The sequence below is a fragment of the Doryrhamphus excisus genome, chromosome 1 (assembly GCF_030265055.1).
Source record: "Doryrhamphus excisus isolate RoL2022-K1 chromosome 1, RoL_Dexc_1.0, whole genome shotgun sequence".
NCBI classification, from domain to species: Eukaryota; Metazoa; Chordata; class Actinopteri; order Syngnathiformes; family Syngnathidae; genus Doryrhamphus; species Doryrhamphus excisus.
Genome location: NC_080466.1, coordinates 6,659,026 through 6,680,155, shown reverse-complemented (window position 1 = coordinate 6,680,155; position 21,130 = coordinate 6,659,026). Strand labels below are relative to the sequence as shown.

Here is a 21,130-nt window from a genome sequence, read left to right as displayed (position 1 = left end):
TTCCTTCCACATGGTCGCATCGGCCCCAAATTTTTTCTGGTGGTTTGGGGTACCCTCTGGTCTATGACTGTGTGTGTACATAGACTGTATAGCGCCACCAACTGGTGGAAATGTATATCTGCCGTAACTTTCTCCCACATGGTCGGATCTGCCCGAATTTTTTTCTGGTGGTTCGGGGTACCCTCTGGTCTATGACAGTGTGTGTACATACGCTATAGCGCCTCCAACTGGTGGAAATGTATATCAGCTGTAACTTCCTTCCACATGGTCGGATCGGTCCCAAATTTTTTCTGGTGGTTCGGGGTACCCTCTGGTCTATGACTGTGTGTATACATAGACTCTATAGCGCCACCAACTGGTGGAAATGTATATAGCCGTAACTTCCTTCCACATGGTCGGATCGTCTCTAAATTTTTTTTGGTCGGTCGGGTCACCCTCCACTCTTTGAATCTGCGTGTCCATAGACTCTATAGCGCCACCAACTGGTGGAAATGTATATCTGCCGTAACTTCCTCCCACATGGTCGGATCTGCCCGAATTTTTTTCTGGCGGTTCGGGGTACCCTTTGGTCTATGACAGTGTGTGTACATACGCTATAGCGCCACCAACTGGTGGAAATGTATATCAGCCGTAACTTCCTTCCGCACGGTCGGATCGGCACCTAATTTTTTCTGGTGGTTCGGGCTACCCTCCGGTCCATTACCATGTGGGCGCATAGACTGTATAGCGCCACCAACAGGCGGAAACGTATATCCGCCACAAGTACCTACCGCACGGTCCGATCGTTGCGAATTTTTTTATGGCGGTTCGGGACGTCGGACGGGACTTGACCGCGCACCCGCCTCGCCGCCGGCGTCGCCCCCTCCTGGCGGAAATTTGTAAATGCCGTAAATCCTTTACCGCTTATCCGATCGCCGCGGTTTTTCGTACGGCGCGTCCGCACGCCCGTCCGGTCGCACGCGCGCCCCCGACCCGCGCGCACCCCCGACCCGCGCGTACCCCCGACCGCGTCGGGGTGCTCGAGCCCGCTCATCACTGCTTGCAGTTTTAATTATTATTATTATTATTATTATTATTATTATTCTGCCGATTCGACGGCCATTTTGAGGGCCTGAACATGCCCGAAAACTCACCAAATTTTGCAAGCGCGTCAGGTCTGCCGAAAATTTCGATCTGGTGGGGGTCCCGAAAACAATGTTCCAAAATTGACTCTCTAGCGCCACCTTTTATTTTTGAAAAAATTGGCCCCCGACACCAGTTTCACCTATCGTCACGAAACTTTGTGGAGACGTCTATCGTGACAGGACGGACCAAAAAGTCTCAAGAACCCATATTGTAAAACGAACAGGAAGTCGGCCATTTTGGATGGCGCCGGCCTTTTTCGGGCCAGAAGTTGGGGTCGTATCTCGACGAACTCCTCCTAGGGGGTTTGACCGAATGAGTCCGTTGTTGCATCAACGGACACTAGACGGCTGGCCGACGTTAAATTGCGAAGGATTTTGGGATATTCCATACGATGTGGGCGTGGCACGCCCCCAAATTTTGCCCTTTTTCATCTGCCCGGGCCTTGCACGCTGAGCGTAACTGTAGACGTGAATAACTTGCCTCCACATGGTCAGATCTTCATCATACTTGGTACATGTGATCATGGCCCCGCCCCGAAGGTCCCCGTAGGTCACTTCCTGATTTCGTCGCAGCGCCACCTATTGGAGACAGGCTAAAGGCGTGTCATCTACATGAGGCCTTTTCTGGCAGGAGATTCATCAGATGAACACCGAGGTCACAAGGTCACTGCCTGACAGCCTGGTGAAGCCTGTTGATGGACCATGATGCAGGAAAAGCGCACGTGGTGGGCGTGGCCTGGCGGCGAATGCTCAGGCCTCGCAGTTTACAAAGAAAGGGTCATCATTCGCCCGCAGAAGGTCGCATGTGCTTGAAAACTCATAAGGGGGGGCAGATTCCAGGCCTGAGGGCCCTGGTGGGGCCCCCATTTGAAACCAAGCTAAATTGACTCACTAGCGCCACCTACAAGTTTTAAAATAATTATCCCTCGCCTCCCGTTGCACGTATGGGCATGATTTTCGGAGGAGACATCACTCGTGACAGGACGCACAAAAAAGTCTCAAGAACCCATGTTCAAAAACCAACAGGAAGTCGGCCATTTTAGGTGGCGGCGGCCATTTGGGGGAGGATGTAGGGGTCGTATCTCGACGAACTCCTCCTAGGGGGTTTGACCGAATGAGTCCGTTGTAGCATCAACGGACACTAGACGGATGGCCCACGTTAAATTGCGAAGGATTTTGGGCTGCTACTTAGGATGTGGGCGTGGCACGCCACCAAACTTTTACTTTAACCTTAACTTTTACCTTATCTGGCCCTGCCTGGTGTCTGGCCTTGCCTTGAAGCAATGTACATCAAAGTCAATACACAGTTTGACTGACAGACTGATGATGTCAGTTGATGGACTGTGATGTGTGTAAAGCACATGTGGTGGGCGTGGCCACGGCGAATGGTCAGCCTTCGCCATTGACCATCGAAGGCTCATATTTCGCCCGCAGAAGGTCACAGGCTGCTGAAATCTTACACGTAAGGTCAGAATCCAGGCCTGAGCGCCCTGGTGGTGCTCCCTTGTGACACCAATCTAAATTGACACACTAGCGCCACCTAGAAGTTTCAAATCATTATCCCTCGCCACCCGTTGCACGTATCACTATGATTTTCGGTGGAGACGTCTATCATGACAGGACGCACCTAACGCTCCAGAACCCATGTTCAAAACACAGCGCCACCAACTGGTGGAAATGTATATCTGCTGTAACTTCCTCACGCATGGTCGGATCGTCTCCTAATTTTTTGGGTGGGTTCGGTCACCCTCCAGTCTGTGACTGTGTGTGTATATGGACTCTATAGCGCCACCAACTGGTGGAAATGTATATCTGCCATAACTTCCTGATTCATGGTCAGATTGTCTTGAAATTTTTTTTGGTGTGTTGGGTCAATCTCTGGTCTGTTATACTGTGTGTACATAGACTGTATAGCACCACCTATTGGTGGCAATGTATATCAGCTGTAACTTCCTTCCACATGGTCGGATCTGCCCCAAATTTTTTCTGGTGGTTTGGGATACCCTCCAGTCTATGACTGGGTGTGTACATAGACTCTATAGCGCCACCAACTGGTGAAAATGTATATCTGCCGTCACTTCCTCCCACTTGGTTCGATCTGCCCAAATTTTTTTCTGGTGGTTTGGGGTACCCTCTGGTCTATGACTGTGTGTGTACATACACTATAGCGCCACCAACTGGTGGAAATGTATATCAGCTGTAACTTCCTTCCACATGGTCGCATCGGCCCCAAATTTTTTCTGGTGGTTTGGGGTACCCTCTGGTCTATGACTGTGTGTGTACATAGACTGTATAGCACCACCAACTGGTGGAAATTTATATCTGCCGTAACTTTCTCCCACATGGTCGGATCTGCCCGAATTTTTTTCTGGTGGTTCGGGGTACCCTCTGGTCTATGACAGTGTGTGTACATACGCTATAGCGCCTCCAACTGGTGGATATGTATATCAGCTGTAACTTCCTTCCACATGGTCGGATCGGTCCCAAATTTTTTCTGGTGGTTCGGGGTACCCTCTGGTCTATGACTGTGTGTATACATAGACTCTATAGCGCCACCAACTGGTGGAAATGTATATAGCCGTAACTTCCTTCCACATGGTCGGATCGTCTCTAAATTTTTTTTGGTCGGTCGGGTCACCCTCCACTCTTTGAATCTGTGTGTCCATAGACTCTATAGCGCCACCAACTGGTGGAAATGTATATCAGCCGTAACTTCCTTCTGCACGGTCGGATCGGCACCTAATTTTTTCTGGTGGTTCGGGGTACCTTCCGGTCCGTTACCGTGTGGGCGCATAGACTGTATAGCGCCACCCACAGGCGGAAACGTATATCCGCCGCAAGTACCTACCGCATGGTCCAATCGTCGCAAATTTTTTATGGCGGTTCGGGGCGCCGGACGGGACGTGACCGCGCACCAGCCTCGCCGCCGGCGTCGCCCCCTCCGGGCGGAAAATTGCAAGTGCCGTAACTCCCTTACCGCTTATCCCATCGTTGCGGTTTTTCGTACGGTGCGTCCGCGTGCCCGTCCGAACACGCGCGCGCCCTCGACCCGCGTGTACCCCCGAGCCGCGCGTACCCCCGACCGCGTCGGGGTGCTCGAGCCCGCTCATCACTGCTTGCAGTTTTAATGTTTCTCATGTTATTCTCAGCACTCTCATTGAGAGTAGTCCTTTTAGAATAACTTTATTTTTAAAAAACAAAGAAAAACAAAACATCAATTGATACCCACATGTTTGTTACATGTTATTATATTTCTACGTTTATATTCTAAACATTTTGAAAGAGGTAAAGACAATACATTTTAGCGATTTTGAGTCACATTTACCTGTTTAAACGTCAGATTGTATGTATATTTTGTATACATGTTACTAAATACATTTGATATCACGACTCAATGTCTATGCTGACTGTTAGTAAGCTTACGAAACTACACCAAAGTCATGGTTCTTTGGTAAATAAAAGAACAAAACATAGTTGGTCCCATTCACCTTTTGCTTTGAGCAAGGGGTGGCCCTCAAACCACATCTGACTCCGAGATGACATGCTTATGCAACCAAAAAAAATAAAAATCCAGTAAATGTGTCTGCAAAACTGAAATAAATAAATCATTTGCATCCAAAATTAGCAGTCGAACTTGTCAGGACCTGCCAGCCATTTGGAAGGAGGCTTTATTAGCTGAGGTGGCTTTCTATCTCCAGAGTATCGCTGCTTTGAAGTGCTCCATTCTGTCTTATCAGCAAACTCGAGCCACTTGCCACAAGCTGTCCGCGCATGCGTATGTGTGTGCGTGTGTGCGTGTGCCAGCCATAGGGACATTGTGTTATCGCAGTATGCAGCCCTGTCCAATGTTTGTGTTACCAAGCAGCCTCGAATGCTTTGTGTCCTCCAGTTAGATTATCGTTTTGCCTTGGAAGCATCACTCCCTACTCTTCAAGAAATGTATGTCCTTGTGTGTGTGTGTTGTGATAGAGAGAATGAAGCCAGTATTCAGGATACTGCAAATTGTGAAGACCACCACTATAACAACTCAGGTTTTCATACTAATTCACCCCTTTTTTTATTCACTCTGTGTCTTTCTGTCAATGTGAGAAACTTGCCAGGCTTGTTTGTCTTTCTTCCATCACTTTCTCACCCCCAATAGCCACCGCCTTCAGCCTTTTGGTGTTGTTGATTTGCAGGCACTCTGTTTATTGAGTGAGAAGTCGGCAAGAGCACTGCAGGCTACAGAGTGCATGCAGGCAGATATATTCCATCTTATAGCCGCACGGAGAAACCTCGCTCGCACACATCCACAAGAACACTGTCTACATTTCGGGTGATTGGGTGTTTGCCTCTCAGGATGACTGACGGCAACTGTGTGGCCCTTTCACTGAGGTGACAGATACACAACTCCAGGAACTAGTTTACTGCCAGTCTACCATTGTCTTGTCTTCCCTTCTTCCCTATATAGGTCAGCACAAAAACAATGGGAAATAATAAGGCATTTTAAATGAGAGACAGACACCATATTTGGTCATATATTACCATATTGACCAGAACGTAAGACAACCCTGAACTCATTACTCAACCCATGTTTGAAAGAAAAGAAAAATCATTCATTCATTCATTTTCTACCGCTTTTCCTCACGAGGGTCGCGGGGGTGCTGGAGCCTATCCCAGCTGTCTTTGGGCGAGAGGCGGGGTACACCTTAGACTGGTCGCCAGACAATCACAGGGCACATATAGACAAACAACCATTCACACTCACATTCATACCTATGGACAATTTGGAGTCACCAATTAACCTAGCATGTTTTTGAAATGTGGGAGGAAACCGGAGTACCCAGAGAAAACCCACACATGCACGGGGAGAACATGCAAACTGCCCGAGCAGGGAATCGAACCTTGGTCTCCTGTGCTCTAACCACTCACCTCCCATGCAGCCCCTTTCTCTAACATTTATTTATTCATTTTCTCCCATTTATCCTCACGAGGGTCACAGGGTTGACCCTCCACAGAGATGGCCAAGGGTGGAATTGAACCCAGGTCTCCAAGCTGTGAGGTCTGTGCGCTAACCACTCGACTGCCTTTCTCTTACATTCATTCATTCATTCATTCATTTTCTACCGCTTTTCCTCACGAGGAGCCTATCCCAGCTGTCTTCGGGCGTAAGGCGGGGTACACCCTGGACTGGTCGCCAGCCAATCACAGGGCACATATAGACAAACAACCATTCACACTCACATTCATACCTATGGACAATTTGGAGTCACCAATTAACCTAGCATGTTTTTGGAATGTGGGAGGAAACCGGAGTACCCGGAGAAAACCCACGCATGCACGGGGAGAACATGCAACCTCCACACAGAGGGTGGAATTGAACCCTGGTCTCCTAGCTGTGAGGTCTGCGCGCTAAACACTCGTCCGCCGTGCCGCCCCGAAAAGAAAAATCAAACACAAAAAAAATCATATTTTCAGTCGTTGTGAAATCACTGGTAGCTCTTCAGCAGTTGACAGATGCCTGCTTCATTGATCACCAAATGTGTGAGTGAATGAAGAAGGAAGAAGAGCTATAGCTCGTTTGAGGAGAAACCTGTGCAAGACATATCAAAGTGGATGTCGATCGGCAAACTTACCTAAAGCTTGCAGTTCATGCAAGATGCAGTTTTATTGACAGATCATCCACAAAATAGGCACGGAAAGTTGTGTGCGGCTGTGAAATGCATCCAAGCTGAAACTACGATTAGGCTCAAATAATGTTCTACACCACAGTTTGTTTACGTTTGTCAAAATTGTTCCCCAGTCCTGGGGGTGGCCACTGGAGGTGGCCAGAGAGTGACCGAGGATGGCCACGACCACCCTTGTTTACCCTGTAGCTCCGCCACTATGTAGGTGTCTCTTTGGATTTAATAAAGCTATTTGTAGACTATGCAGAGCAGCTCTGAAATGGAATTGAAATGTCATTATATGGGTTAAGGTTTGCAGCTTTTTATACAATACTCTGCTGAACTTGAGAGCCTGGAATAAATCCCCCAAGGTGATATCAACTTTTCAACACGCTTTCAACTTTCCTTTAAAACATTGTGCTGCAATATTATAGTTGATGAAACAATCTCATCAAAAATAATTAGCCGCCCATCTGAAGGTTCTAATCTTATCAAATCATCTTACTCAGCAGTTAGAGTCTGTTCAGTTGAATGAATTTCCTTTCTTTTTGCCAGGCGTGTGAAGAATGCCCCATCTATGTGATATTAAGAAATGAGCTTGAAGGTTCAGCTTTAAAAGTAAGACTGAATGGAATATATGTATAGATTTTTGGCTTTCTGGTTCGAGGGCTCCACCTATACTGTAGTTGTTAAGTGTAAGCTAAAGCAAAAAGGGCTATTTTTTGCCTGCATGCCTCCACTCATTCTGCTTGAATTGTGCTGAATGTATACATTTAAACAATGCAATGTATGCACTTAAAGTACACACTGTACATGCACATATCCTGTGTTCTGTTGCTGGCCTGGTTTTGTTGTGATAATTATCACAATATATTGTGAATACAGTATATGTACCAAGTTTTTAAATTACCAAGATGTTGGTTTTATACAATAGTTGTATGTTGTTTTTTTTTTTGAGTACAGATTTGGGCACAATTTCAAATGTACAGTTGTCACTGGTAACGGATGATATATAAACAATACAAAGTCCCAGTTGTGATTTCTTAATGCCAATGTGCAACGAGCAGCATAGTGCAAAGTTAATAGCTTGTTAAGAGTTCTTGACACTCTTTGGGCTCTAATTTCATGGCGCAGCGCAAGGTGACGGAGTGTGGCGCAGCCCATGCAGTGGTAATTTGGTCCAAGTGCACCACTGTGCGCAGGCAATTTGGTAATTTGGTAGACTGCACTGCGCCGACATGGGCGTGGTCGCGCACCGGGGGAGATGTCCACATTTTCAGTTTGGTGCAGGTGAAGCGCAGATTGCTCAGTGGTAAATTGACTGACAGGCGCACAATACACAAACGTCACCAAAACCTCACAGGCAGTTTTTTCATAGTGCCGTGCACATTTCAGTAGAAAAAAACAATGACAGCAAGGACTATTTAATGTAACCATTTGAACCAAATCAACATTTTAGTGAAAAATCTGCTTGAAAAAAAGCGCCACTCATCGCTCATCTCCATGGAAACAGAGAAAGTGACCCATTAGACAACTAATAATTAACAACAACTAAAAACAACGATTAATATAAAGTTGTTTGTTAAAATATGGCTGTAGGATATTTTTTTTTTCAGTTTTTTTACTGAGGAGGAGATACCATGAATATACCATCAACGGTTCTCCTATTTGGGGATGTAGAGCAGGAATGCTTGTGGAAAAGATGCCTGGATTAGCCTGCTGCTGTGTTTATTGTGACTTTCAGGAACATATGACGTGTCCTACGAAGTGGCATACGTGGTGCATGACGTGCATTGATGTCTTGTAGCTGTTCCCTTATTTCCCTGTAGCGTCTATTAACAGCATCTTGAATCACGCTAATGATTAATTCATGGCATTACAAAGTATTTTATCACCCAAAATGACAGACCTGGAAAGGGGAGCAAATGCAACCAAAAGAGTGTCGGGTTTTGAGGAGGAGAAATGGGAACGGTGAGAAGAACAAGTATGGGTTAGAAAGTTGCGAGTGAGCAATCAACTCTGAAAATGTCAGGTGGAAAATGTCAAGAGAGCAGCAGAGGAGAAGAAAAGACTCAGATGCGATGGCCCCTTGCCTATGATGCTCGCAGGCTTTTGTGTTGCCTCACCCCAAGCTGCCAGCCCTGTGTTTTCAGCCTTGTACTCAAATGACAGCAGACATCACCCTCAGCAGACACACACATAAACACACACTCACACTATTACTGTTGTGGCAAGCCTCCTAATCGTGCATCCCACACACAGACTCTTTTTTTTTTTTTCGACACACACACACATATACACACACGCAAAAAGATTGACAGCTCGTCCCTAGGCCACCGCTGACACTCATGATTGATGGCAATGTTCTGTGGAGAATGCATACGGCAGGGGAAGCAATGATTCAGGAACAGGCAGCAGCACAGTTTAGGTAGACTGACTTGCGGAGGGAGCCAGTGTACAGAATGTACAGCAGGATGTTTCACGGCTGTCAGTCGGGTGAGGAGAGCAGCAGAGAAGGAAGGTGGATTTCATTAAAGTCCAAAAAAAGGGGTCAACTTATGGTCACTATAAATAATGTAATATAAAGACCAACAAAGATCTACTCCTTATTTTGTGTGCTCTTATTCACAGCAAAGGAATGCGCTAATATCACTAAATCAATGGTAACAAGCACTCCAGTCAAAAGGAAGAGACTGGATGACCTTGCATAGATTTCTTTGAACAAAGCTTATTGAGTTGATGGCCATTGTAGTTGTTTCCCAAAAGTACATTTTCACAGAATCACACTATGGATATTCTGAACTCCTGTTTCCATGCTCAGTGATACAGTATATTGAATGGAATAATCCTGCCTGGAGGACTATTGCCATTGTGTGGGTCGATTAAATTAACCGCGCCTCTTCTAGCTGCAACCCAATATTTCCTCAAGACACGATAAATCAACAGTTCCACAGAATTGTTATCAATTCATCAATTCCTATACACATCTCTTGTGAAAACAGCACTAAAGATGACATACACAAAGGGACAGTACAAGTCCTCCCTGTTAAGGTTTTGTCTAAGAGCACGTTTAATTAAACATGTGAGTCCTCTCCGTGCCGAGGCCTCTATGAGGGAATTGTGTAAATATTCCCCTTTATCCAAAGCTCCATAATGCAATATTGATTTGCACCACACAGAGCTGCAGCAGCAGGTTATAGGAGATACGATGGGACACGCTGCGATAGTATGTGCACTTGAAGAGGCGGTCCTTCCTCCTTTGACACGGAAAATATCTCACATAATCTCCCATGATGTCACCCTAGTATGAATCATGCATGACACAGCAAGAATGAGTATTGTATATGAATACAGTATAGTGTACAGTAATGTAAAATATGAGAATATTTGGTGCAACACAGTTTATACTATACAGTATATACTATATACAGTATGAGCTGCCCAGAGGAGTTGTGCTATAGTGGATGTAGCTCTTCCACTATAATGCAATGTAATGCTATTTATTTATTATGTACTGTATTGCGTATAAACCCAATGTAACCCTTCTGATCCATCTCTGCGCACCCCCAGGGACTCAAACAGGGCCAACGGTGTGAAAGTCCAGAATACTTATCCATCAACCTAAAAGCTAGAGCTGTCAACTTGATGTCTAACGTGACTTTTGAGACGTCAGTGCGGTTTACAACCAACTGTCACACACAAACAAGCACAACATCACATTAAAAGCTCAAAACGAAGGCAGAGTCTGGAGTTTGTTTTTTCGGTGAGATTATAACATTGTTTGCTGTGTGGGTGAATGCAGCAGTCTAGCATTAATTAACTTGAGGTTGTGCACTGAACAAACACACATTAGTGCTCAAAACAGGCATAATAGCATCAAACCTTACCTGTATGCATTCACACACAGCATCAGCTTTTGGGAACAAGGATAAGGTGACAGAAGGGAAAAAAAAAAAACATAAATCGATCTGTGCAACGTCGAAAAAGTCAACACATACACGCAACTATGGTGCTTTCAAGGATAGACAAACAAAGTGGGAAGGGTTGCTTTTTATTATTGCTCCAGAAAGTTTTTTGCAGCTCTGTTGTCGAGCACAACTATCCATCATGTATATTTCATATGCAAACATGTTATTTTGCCATTCCATAATTTGGTTACTTTGTGCCAGTAAAACCAATCCATCCATTTTCTATACTGCTTATCCTCACAAGGGCCACGGGGGTGCAGGAGCCTATCCCAGCTGTCTTAAGTCATGAGGCGGGATGAGCCAATCACAGAGCACATATAGACAAACAACCATTCACACTCACATTCATACCTATGGACAATTTGGAGTCGCCAATTAACCTAGCATGTTTTTGGAATGTGTTGGGTTTTTGGAATGTGGAATGCATGTGGGAGGAAACCGGAGTACCCGGAGAAAACCCACGCATGCACGGGGAGAACATGCAAACTCCACACAGAGATGGCCAAGGGTGGAATTGAACTCAGGTCTCCTTGCTGTGTGGCCTGCGCGTTAACCACTCAGTCTACCAATAAAACTGTAAATTTGATGTCATCGCTGTACTGAAATCTGTGTTTGTTGTGCTTACTTTTGTCTTTCTGTTTCCTCCATAGACTTCCGCCCACCTATGATCCCCCCCAACAGAGGCGCAGTGGGTGGGGGCTCCACCTCCTCTTCCTCTTCCACCACAACTCGCTCACCCCCTTACTTCACCACCCTGCGGCCTCTCCTCACGACTTCACCCGGCCAGCGTTACCGAACCACTACAACAGTCCGCCAGCCTGTCATAAATCCTGCCGGCGGTTCACCGTCTGACAGCAATCAGATTCCAGACACAAGCCGCAAAGCTGGCGGACGCTACCCTCCAGTGCAGTTGCCCCCGGCGGCCCCTCAGCCCCCAGCGTTGCCTCCCCAAGACTTTTGTAGTCCAAGAGTAACAGCCGATATTTCATGGCCTCGGACACAGCAGGGCCAACTCGCCAAGCAGCCGTGCCCTGTCGGGACACTTGGTAAGAAACGTTGTCGGATGATGACACTGTTTGAAATCTTTATGTTCAAAGTGTGCGCTACTAATTAGGATTTTGCCACTTATTAGTTTCTTTTTAAATGTACATGTTCCAACCAAGGTTGTAACATTGTAAATCCTCTTGGAGGCAAGGCAAGGATTATTTTTTTAAATAATCTGTAAACTAATCCCTAAAGTGATGACCCGGTGTTTTATATAGAATATTCCTCACAGCACACACGTACTGTACCTTCATGGGATACATTCTTCATGTTAATTTGCTTACATGACAAAGGCCCCCATTCACTCTCCCCTGTGGGCACCACATGAAGTGTTTGTGTCTTTGGGTGAATGTCAGCACTGTCTTACCCTATTAGTTTTGCTGGTCTTGCAGGCGTGGCCACGTACATGTGCATGGCTCATGTGGGTTATTGGGATCCTCAAGGCCCTGACCTCAGCAACTGCACGTCACCTTGGGTCAACCACATCATGCAGAAAGTAAGTCTGGATGTTTCTGCCAGCCCTTGTGAGTTTGAGTTGAAGGCATGCCTGGAATGGTGGTTTCCTGGAGTGTCATTTCTCACGCATAGAGACGCGGTGACCACAGGGAGTGATGTATTCCACATGTATCCATCTCCATTTGTCAAGCTAACTAGTGCTTTAAATGGACAATGTTGAATATAGTTGTCACTGTTGACCATACTTAAACTGTGCTTTGAATTATGTTTATTTAGTTGCCTATACTTGTGGTCTAAAAATCTAGATATTTTAAATCTACATAAAACAGCCAAGATCAACCTTCATAAGCCCGTAACAGTTTGGAATCTCACCATATTTTTTCCCCATAAAATAATTAGTTAGGTTAGGTAACTAATTAGTTAGGTAGTTGGTAATGGTAATGGTCAAAATGAATAAATGTCACATAACATAACTTTATTATTGTGTTATCAACAGCGGTTACCTTCCTTTTAGCCTTGTATCAATCTATAATGAAATATACATTTATCATTCAATATTAGTAATAGTTGTATTTATATGCAGTATATAATTATGGCATTAACTGTGATTAATTTGAGGATTTAGTGAAACACTATACTAGAAAGTCAAAAAATGACAACATTAATTTTGTTTAAATCATACTTTCAATGCAGATTTCAGTAGCTAATATTTTTTTATAACTTGCTTGAATGCATCTCAGGTCACTGGTGTATGCGTGAGTGACAGAGAGAAAAGCTCTGATTCGTGTGGAGAAAAGGCTTTGCACCTTCTGTTGGTTTGCATGTATAAATCTGTAGAGCAGTAGGTCTCTATAGAATAGAAAATAAATATAAAAATAGAAGTCATTTTCACATGTTTTCTAGGGAACACACCGTCTTATTATTACCGTCTTATTGAATATTTTAATTGTAATAATTTTGGTATTGTAATAATAAAGGTATGTGATTGAGGCTTCTATTTCCATAACTTCGAAATCTGAACAAATCAGACCTGCAACAGATTTTATTTATTTGTTTATTCTAACATATTTTTTTGCCATTCTAATATATTATAGCCCATGTGTTTTGTGAGCAAAACATCATATTTGTATTCACCATCCTCCTCAACTTTCCCTGTAACTTTTTCTCCTTGCTACAACTCCATCCATCATTCCCTATCACTCCCCTCTGTGTCGCTCCATGTTTGCATCCAGCTCCGGTCAGGTGAGACGGCAGCCATTGTGGCAAGAGAACTGGCAGAGCAGACTAAAGGGCTCCTGCGTCCAGGGGATGTGCCTTCCACGGTGCGGGCCATGGCCCAACTAGTGGAGCTGCTCGATGTTCAGCTCAGGAACCTGACACCGGGGGGAAAGGACAGCGCTGCCCGCAGTCTCACCAAGGTACAGTAGGTCAATATGTTCGGATTGATATGTGGGGATGCAAACCAAAAGACAAAAAATGCTAAAAAATGTGACTGTGTAATAGTCAGTGTGTATCAAATACACTCTTTAATGCTGAGGTTTGCATGTTCTCCCGGTTTCCTCCCACATTCCAAAAACATGTTAGGTTAATTGGCCAAATAATCCATAGGTATGAATGTGAATGTGAATGGTTGTTTGTCTATATGTGCCCTGTGATTGGCTGGCGACCAGTCCAGGGTGTACCCCGCCTCTCGCCTGAAGTCAACTGGGATAGGCTCCAGCATACCCCTCCGACTCTAGTGAGGATAAGCTGCAATGAAGAAGGATGGATGGATGAATCCACAATATTAGAAATACATCTCAGTATGATGCAAAGCAGTTTGACACGAGTACAAACAACAACATTAACATTGCCGAGCATTATTGTAACCAGTGAAATTCTCCCAAAGCTGGGTTTCACAAAGCCTGTACTTTAAAATGACATAATTGGAAAAGTCCATGCATGCAGAGGTTCTGTTTTATCGTCAGCGAACAAGGAAGAATTTAGTTGTGTAGTTTGTTCATGTAGGCATTCATTAAAGTCAGCCAAGTCATTCGGGACTCGCTGACTGGCTTCCTCGGTTGCCTAATTGACTCGCTGACTCGTTTAATGGGAGACTGTTCGTTGATTGTCTTTGCTGAGGTCAACAGTGAGAGGCCGACTTGGGGAGCGAGACTGGCAGATGCTGCCAACTCTTGTACACTCACGCACACACACACTTCTTTTTTTAAACTTTTCTTTCTGAGTGGTGTAGTCTGCACCTCATTTACTTTTCCATTTTTTTTCTTGCTACCGGCCGTGCTTTTTCGTTATTTAGAATGAAAACACATGCGAGTAGATTCTATTCAACTGTGATTTAATGTTGGCCAAATGGCTACTTATTATTATTAAAGGCTGAATTTTTCACAAAAGTAGTACTCACTACAAGAGGAGAAAAGCCGCGCTCCTGATCTCATTAATGATGCAATTACCTGACAATATCACTCCATTTTAGCTAGATGACCTATCGTGTTTGAGTGGGCGAGATTAAAAGCCAAAATGCACTTTACTGTAGACGCAGACATTGAATGAAATACATGGTGACATCATGACAACGAGACAAGTCATTCATCCAGTATTGTTGCTGTATGATGGAAATGTCAATGTTTTGTCTGATGTTAGATGATGTGTGGATGATTGAGATTACAGTAATGCGTTGTTTGTTGTGGCCAATCAAATCCAGACTGTGATAAGTGAATTTCCATGATGTAGGAGTCCTCTACTCTGAATGTAATATTTTGTAAAAAAAAAAAAATCTACATGTGAAATAACACCCCATAATCTATGTTATAAATACTATACCAGAAAAGAAGCCATTTAAAACATAAATAAAACTTGTGCCCAAGTGTGTTGATAGGTGAGATGAGTGGGCGGGGATCAGGAAGTGATGTCAGGGGTTCAGAGTTGATGTTTACCTTTTTTGCTTTGCTGTCCCTAGGTTATACCTCACGACCAGTAGAGAATACTACATACCACAGTTTTATATTTAGATTAGTATTATAGTTCATTTAGACATTTTTATGCTTGAAAATGTTTAATTTAAGAACAAAATATGATACATTTGCTTAAATGTGTATATTTTTAACTAATAATAGGACGTCCTCAACTACGATACAGTATGATTTATTAATTAATTACTTCTTTTAAAAAATGTGTACTACCGTAATATTGTTAGGCCAACAAGGCAGAAGAAGGTTAAAGGCCAGCAAGGCAGCAACGGGGCTGAGTGGAGCCAGGAGAGTAAAAGAGCTAAAGGAGAGCTACATCAAAATGCTAGTAACCCTATAACTTACATAAGTCCAAGAGGTTATAAGATGTCATCAAGCATAAACAGTAATGTGAGATGTGAGATGATGCTCCACGGAGAAGTTCAAACAGAGCCTAAGAACTGCAGTGATTAGCAAGTGGGATCTGGTTTGTCTCGTGGCTCAACCCGGGACTGGGAACGGAAGTGTCTGGAATAATAGGAAAGGGTAGTGGGCAGCACGATAAAGGAGACATAAAGGAGTGTGGAAAGTGACAGAAAATCTCATGCTCATGGTGATGTTCTCATGAATTTTGTAGCCAGGCAAGTCCTATGAATACAGTATGCTGTTTATGTGTACTGTACATTAAAATACACCAATCTAGGTTATGTACTAAACCCATTTATTTTTTTTACCAGTCCAATTGTAAATTATATCTATACAACTCCAACGTTTATTCATTGAAAAACTTAAATAGTCAAGCACTCTACATTAAATAGTAAAAGGTGTGTCATTCTAGTGGGCAAATATAAAATTTAAAGTGGACCTATTATGCTTTTTCCACTTTTCTGACCTATAAATGTAGTTTATGCCAAAGTTTCAGATTATGACGTTCGCATATGAAAGAAGTTTGGGATGGCTATGTATCTACGGTGTTTTCTAACGCTGGCTCACTGTCACAGTGACTCACTTATATGGGCATGCCCGGGTACAAGCTGTGCAAGCTGAGTGGGACCAGTCACAGCAGTGTGGGCATGTCCGGAGGCAGGCCGTCGGTTCAATAACTAAAAAAAACAGACCATTTTGGAAATCCAAGGAAATACAGCTGGAATAGGTGCAGATTCTGGAAGATCTAGAAAGCTTTCTGTGTGGGATGTTGTTTGTAGCTGCTCTATAAGAGTCAATACAAAAGGGCTGAAAATGAGCATAATAATTCCCCTTAACATTAATATATGCTAATTTTATTTAAACTTGATTTTTAACTTTATTTTAAGATGGACATTTCTGTTTATTTGCCACTTGAGGCTGATTTAAGGACAAAAGATGACACGATATTTTTCAAAATGAATACCCTCGGGCAAAGTTGACCTTGAGTATATTCATTCATCACAGCCAACATGGCTTGCAAATAAAACAAAAACAATGACACTAAAGGCCCCATGTATCTCCTAATGTTTAAGTGTAGCTATAAGTAACTTAGAGGTCTCAAATAAATGGTACAAAAAGTAAGCGAGGCAAACAGGTCTTGGAATGTAAAATGAAAATAAGAGAGTGAGAAACAATAATGAATCATTTCAACTTCTCAAAGTCTATATTTGTGGCATTATAGGTGTGTGTGTGTGTGTTCCTGCTCTCCGTGTGTGTGTGACTGAGAGGTGTTACATTGCTAACAGCTGAATTGTTTGAATTTACAGCTTCAGAAGAGGGAGAGGTCCTGCAGGTTTTTCACACAGGTATTTCCGCTTTCTGGTATCCGTTGATTACTTTGCCACCCCCCTACTTTTTTTTTTTTTTTTTTTTAAGAGTGTGTGTTTGTTTCACACTCAGCATGTGCAGCTTGTGTGTGTGTGAGATCACACATTTCTAATGTGCAATGTTGGATTCTAATTGTACTCTGCAGCTGATGTCTTTCAATTTGTATTGAAACCCTTTGAGGAGGAAGGTAATTTGTCTCCATTCTGGTCCAGAAGTATAATAAATCATCAGAATCAAGCATCCACAGGTGACAATAGTTTCATCTCCTCGAAGGGTTTGCTTCCTTTGTTTTCATTTTCCATTTTTTTTCTTCTTTTGCATTTGCAATCAGTGGTTCAGATAAGAGACCATGATCAATATCAATAGTAGCTCATCTATTTTGCAGGACCATGTGCTGGGTTGTAAACGGGCCTGCCTGGAAGCAAATGACTTGCTATCCATCTCCATTCATTGAAATGTCGTCTCTGTTGCCGCTGCTGCATCAGAGAGAGTGAAGTGATGGATAGTTTGTTGCAAACTAGTTCCTGATCATGGTCTCGCGGCTTTAAAATCATACTAACTTGTGTGTAGTTTGCTCAGTGTTCATGTCTTTTGTGTCTTGTCGATTGTGGCATGCTTTGGTTTGGGTTAAGGAACATTGATTTTAATGTACTGTAGAAAAGAAAAGATTTGTACAATCAGTATATAGGTCGCATCGATCTATAACCTCATGAAATGCCATAATTAGTACACAGAAAGATTTTTTTTTACTTTTATTAAATACTTTTATTAAATACTGCTCATTGCTGTATGAGGCAATATATTGTGGTGTTTGTTGCATGTTTATAGCTTCATTTGTTGTCTTCTTATGATGAACATTCCAAAGGTGCCCTATCTTCTGGATCATAGTATCCAGCATTAGTACATTATCTGGATCTTTTGTAGAACCTGTTGGAAACGTGTCCTGTATTTTTTTCCAAGTGATCTGACCATTTTTGTAAGTTATATGGACAAATGTTGAACATGGTCTTATCTTGCAATGTAAAAAAATAATTCCTGGATCCAAAAAAATGATCCAAATCACCCCCAAAATGTAATCAGTTCTTCTAAATCCCATTTCTGACAATTCCTTCAAATTTCATCCAAATCAATTCTAAACTTTTCAAGTGATTTTGAACACAAAAGTACAGATAAACCTCCACGCCAATAATAAACGCAGAAACATCGGCAACATAATCACAGCAATGTGAGCTTCAGTACATAACAACATTACAGTCACATTTTAACAGCAACATAATGCCAGATTAGCCTATTCACTGAAAAAAAAACAAAAGATGCGGAGGGAAAGCTTTTTGGATTGCCAGAGGAAAAAACATTTTACTGTGTCACATCAAAATTTTATGTATGCTTCATTGGCCCTTGTTCCACCCTACTAAAAAGTTTAGTGGAAGTTGAAACGAACAAAGAAAGTACAATAGCACTCGAGAATGTGGATTCTGAACTGAATATTGTTAAGCTATCCATGCAGAAACATTTTCAGGTCAAAACGGCCAAGTATTGTATTGTTTTAGCCTCTCATCCACACGCAAGCAGCATTCAGAGTGTTTTGAAACTGTATTTTTTAGGCTTCCACAGTGGGAAAGTCTGAAAAGACCAGATTTTAATTTTCTTATGGACTAGCGATCCACTCATTATTTTTTTTTTAAACCATGACGTCACCGACCTGTCCAATTGCAGTTTAGATGACAAGCCATCATAATATTTTAATATATGAGTGTGATGACTCACTACAGTTGACATTCTCCCTGTATTATGTGGTCTCCCAATATGATGCATTTGCAATTCCACTTTGTCATAAGTCCAGATGAGCCTTGGAAAGCGGAAGATGGTTTGGTGTGTCACATGGTTCCGTCCGTATGTCTGTTTGCAGCACCACATGTAGGTGTGCCTTGTGAATTACATCGTTTTTGCACCAAAAGTGAATGAGTTAGTTTTTGACAAATCTCACACCCCTTATTAAAAACGGCCATAAAAATCAGGAAGGCTGTTTTTACATATTCCTGTTAACAAACCGTCTTGGCGGAGGTAATAACACAAGAATAAGGCACCGCTACACCTGCCTCATCTGTGTATCTGCCCACAGCATCTCATTTTTGCTCCCCTACACACGCACACCCTAGCTCTTTTTCTCCTTATGCAGGCTTTTTTTTTTTTAACCCAGCCTACCCCCCACCCCTTACAAAAGTCTCCACGTCAGCACTAGTCAGCAATGTCACATCATAGAATATGGCTGAGAACTGTATGTGAGCTGACAAACACACGGCACACACGTCGCCAATGTATAAATATAACTTCCCTGATGATCTTACACTGTCACATCACAGCTGCGTGCAGTTTTTGATGCCTTCCTTCGATCTATCGACTCCATACCCTCAGACGGCTCCTTCCAGGTTCAAAACATTACATCACACACGTTCAGGGTAGGGCGGGGTGTGGAAGTGATCGATTATATAATTAGCCTCTGTAATGAAAACAAAATTATACCAGTGGTCCTTTAGTCTGCCAGATAGAAATGTGCGTGATTAGGGATGTGGTGTGTTGCTGCCCTCTCCTCGTTAATTATCCGCAGCACTAATTGTCAAGTGAGGAGAGCATGCAGGAGGTTTGGGTTCTTAATAGAGATGAAAAATAATTGAATTCTCTCACTACTTTCTCTCTCACTTTCTCAGACACACACACTCACACACATTTTGTCCGGGGAACTGGGGACTCGTTTCATGTATACTAAATTGGCAATTTATTCATGATGAAGTTGGTTATTTGGGGAGGTTTTGATGCTGCGGGCTGCTTGATGGAGGGAGGTTGAGTGTGCAAGGTGCATTGAAGGAAGGAAAGAGTATAGGGTATGGGACACAATTTTCTTGATTGACAAAGGAGAAAATTAAAGATCAATTATTTGGTTGATTGTATGATACAGATCTGAGTGGGTGTTGAATTAAATTAAAATCCAAATAAAATGTGAATGATGATATTGTGTGACAATAACTTGCAATGCAGTACAGTACAAAGAGAGAGATAGCCCGTCTGATGCATAGTCTGTAATTTTAATACTGGTCTGTGTCATGTTCACACACAACTACAGAGACCCATCTCTGAATGCTATATGCCTTCCTCAAACTGCTTGCAACAGCGCCTCTACTGGTTGCAGCGGAGTAGTGCACTCTTAATTATGCATACACAACAATCTATTTGGAAATTATGAATGCAAACATCTAAATGGATGTGATTTTTACAAAAGAAACAATAAAATGGGCAGTGAGGAGACATAGTGATGCTCAGTGACAATGTCTAATGTGCCCTCTATTTACGGATGGTGGGTCAAAACATGGCATGCTGTGAATTTAAAGCCTGATTTAGCGCCACATTCATTCCTTAAGGAAAAACAGAACAGAACGTCAACAACAAATGACAGAAATGCGTGCTTCTCTGATAAAAGCACAGTCAAGTGAAGATTTTTTTCCCCTTCCTTCTGAATGCTGTCAGTTGAAAAAGTCCGCCTCACAGTGCACTACACACTCGTCGTCCACGCATGCACATACACCCCTCGCCTCGCTGCGAGAAGTAGAACAGGCCGTCTCTCGTCTGTCTTACCGCTCTTGTTTACGCTGGATTACCCCGACGCTTCAAAGCATTTCACTTCTGCCCCATTTACTAGTGTATGTATGTGTGTGTGTGTGTGTGGACATACACAAATGCACATTATGCACATACACACATGCAGAAATGCACACCCTTATCCCATCCTGCGGAGTGAGAGAGGAGCCCCTTCAAAAAGGTCACCATTTTAGCCCTTAAGTTATTGTAAATGTGCATACGGCGATGTCACCAAAGCCATAACACTATAACACTATAAATCCACGATTTATATTGTGTGTCAGCACCTGTAAGAAATCACACCCCTTTTTGTTCCACCTTACCATCTCTGTAGCGGAGAATGATATTCAATCAAAAAAAAAAAAAAAGGTGAAATTGAAAATGCAAGATTATCAAAAGTTCAATAAAAAGCTGTGAGAAGTTTAATGAGAGAAGGCGGGAGGGTGGGTGGGTGGATGGTTCGGTTGGTGGTTATCTGAAACACATCAAAGTGCAGCATGAGGGAATGGAAAACAGTAGTG

General features: G+C 43.1%; 1 protein-coding gene across 2 annotated transcripts in view; it reads left to right on the top strand.

The window, feature by feature from the left end:
* The window catches only part of adgrl3.1 (adhesion G protein-coupled receptor L3.1), a 172,198-nt gene that overhangs the window by 105,785 nt on the left and 45,283 nt on the right, over positions 1–21,130 (top strand). For both annotated transcript variants that reach the window (XM_058085631.1, XM_058085624.1), the window contains exons 9-12: positions 11,388–11,783; positions 12,174–12,277; positions 13,470–13,655; positions 16,916–16,954. In XM_058085631.1, the coding sequence (XP_057941614.1) occupies positions 11,388–11,783; positions 12,174–12,277; positions 13,470–13,655; positions 16,916–16,954 (725 nt within the window). The remainder of the gene's footprint in view (positions 1–11,387; positions 11,784–12,173; positions 12,278–13,469; positions 13,656–16,915; positions 16,955–21,130) is intronic.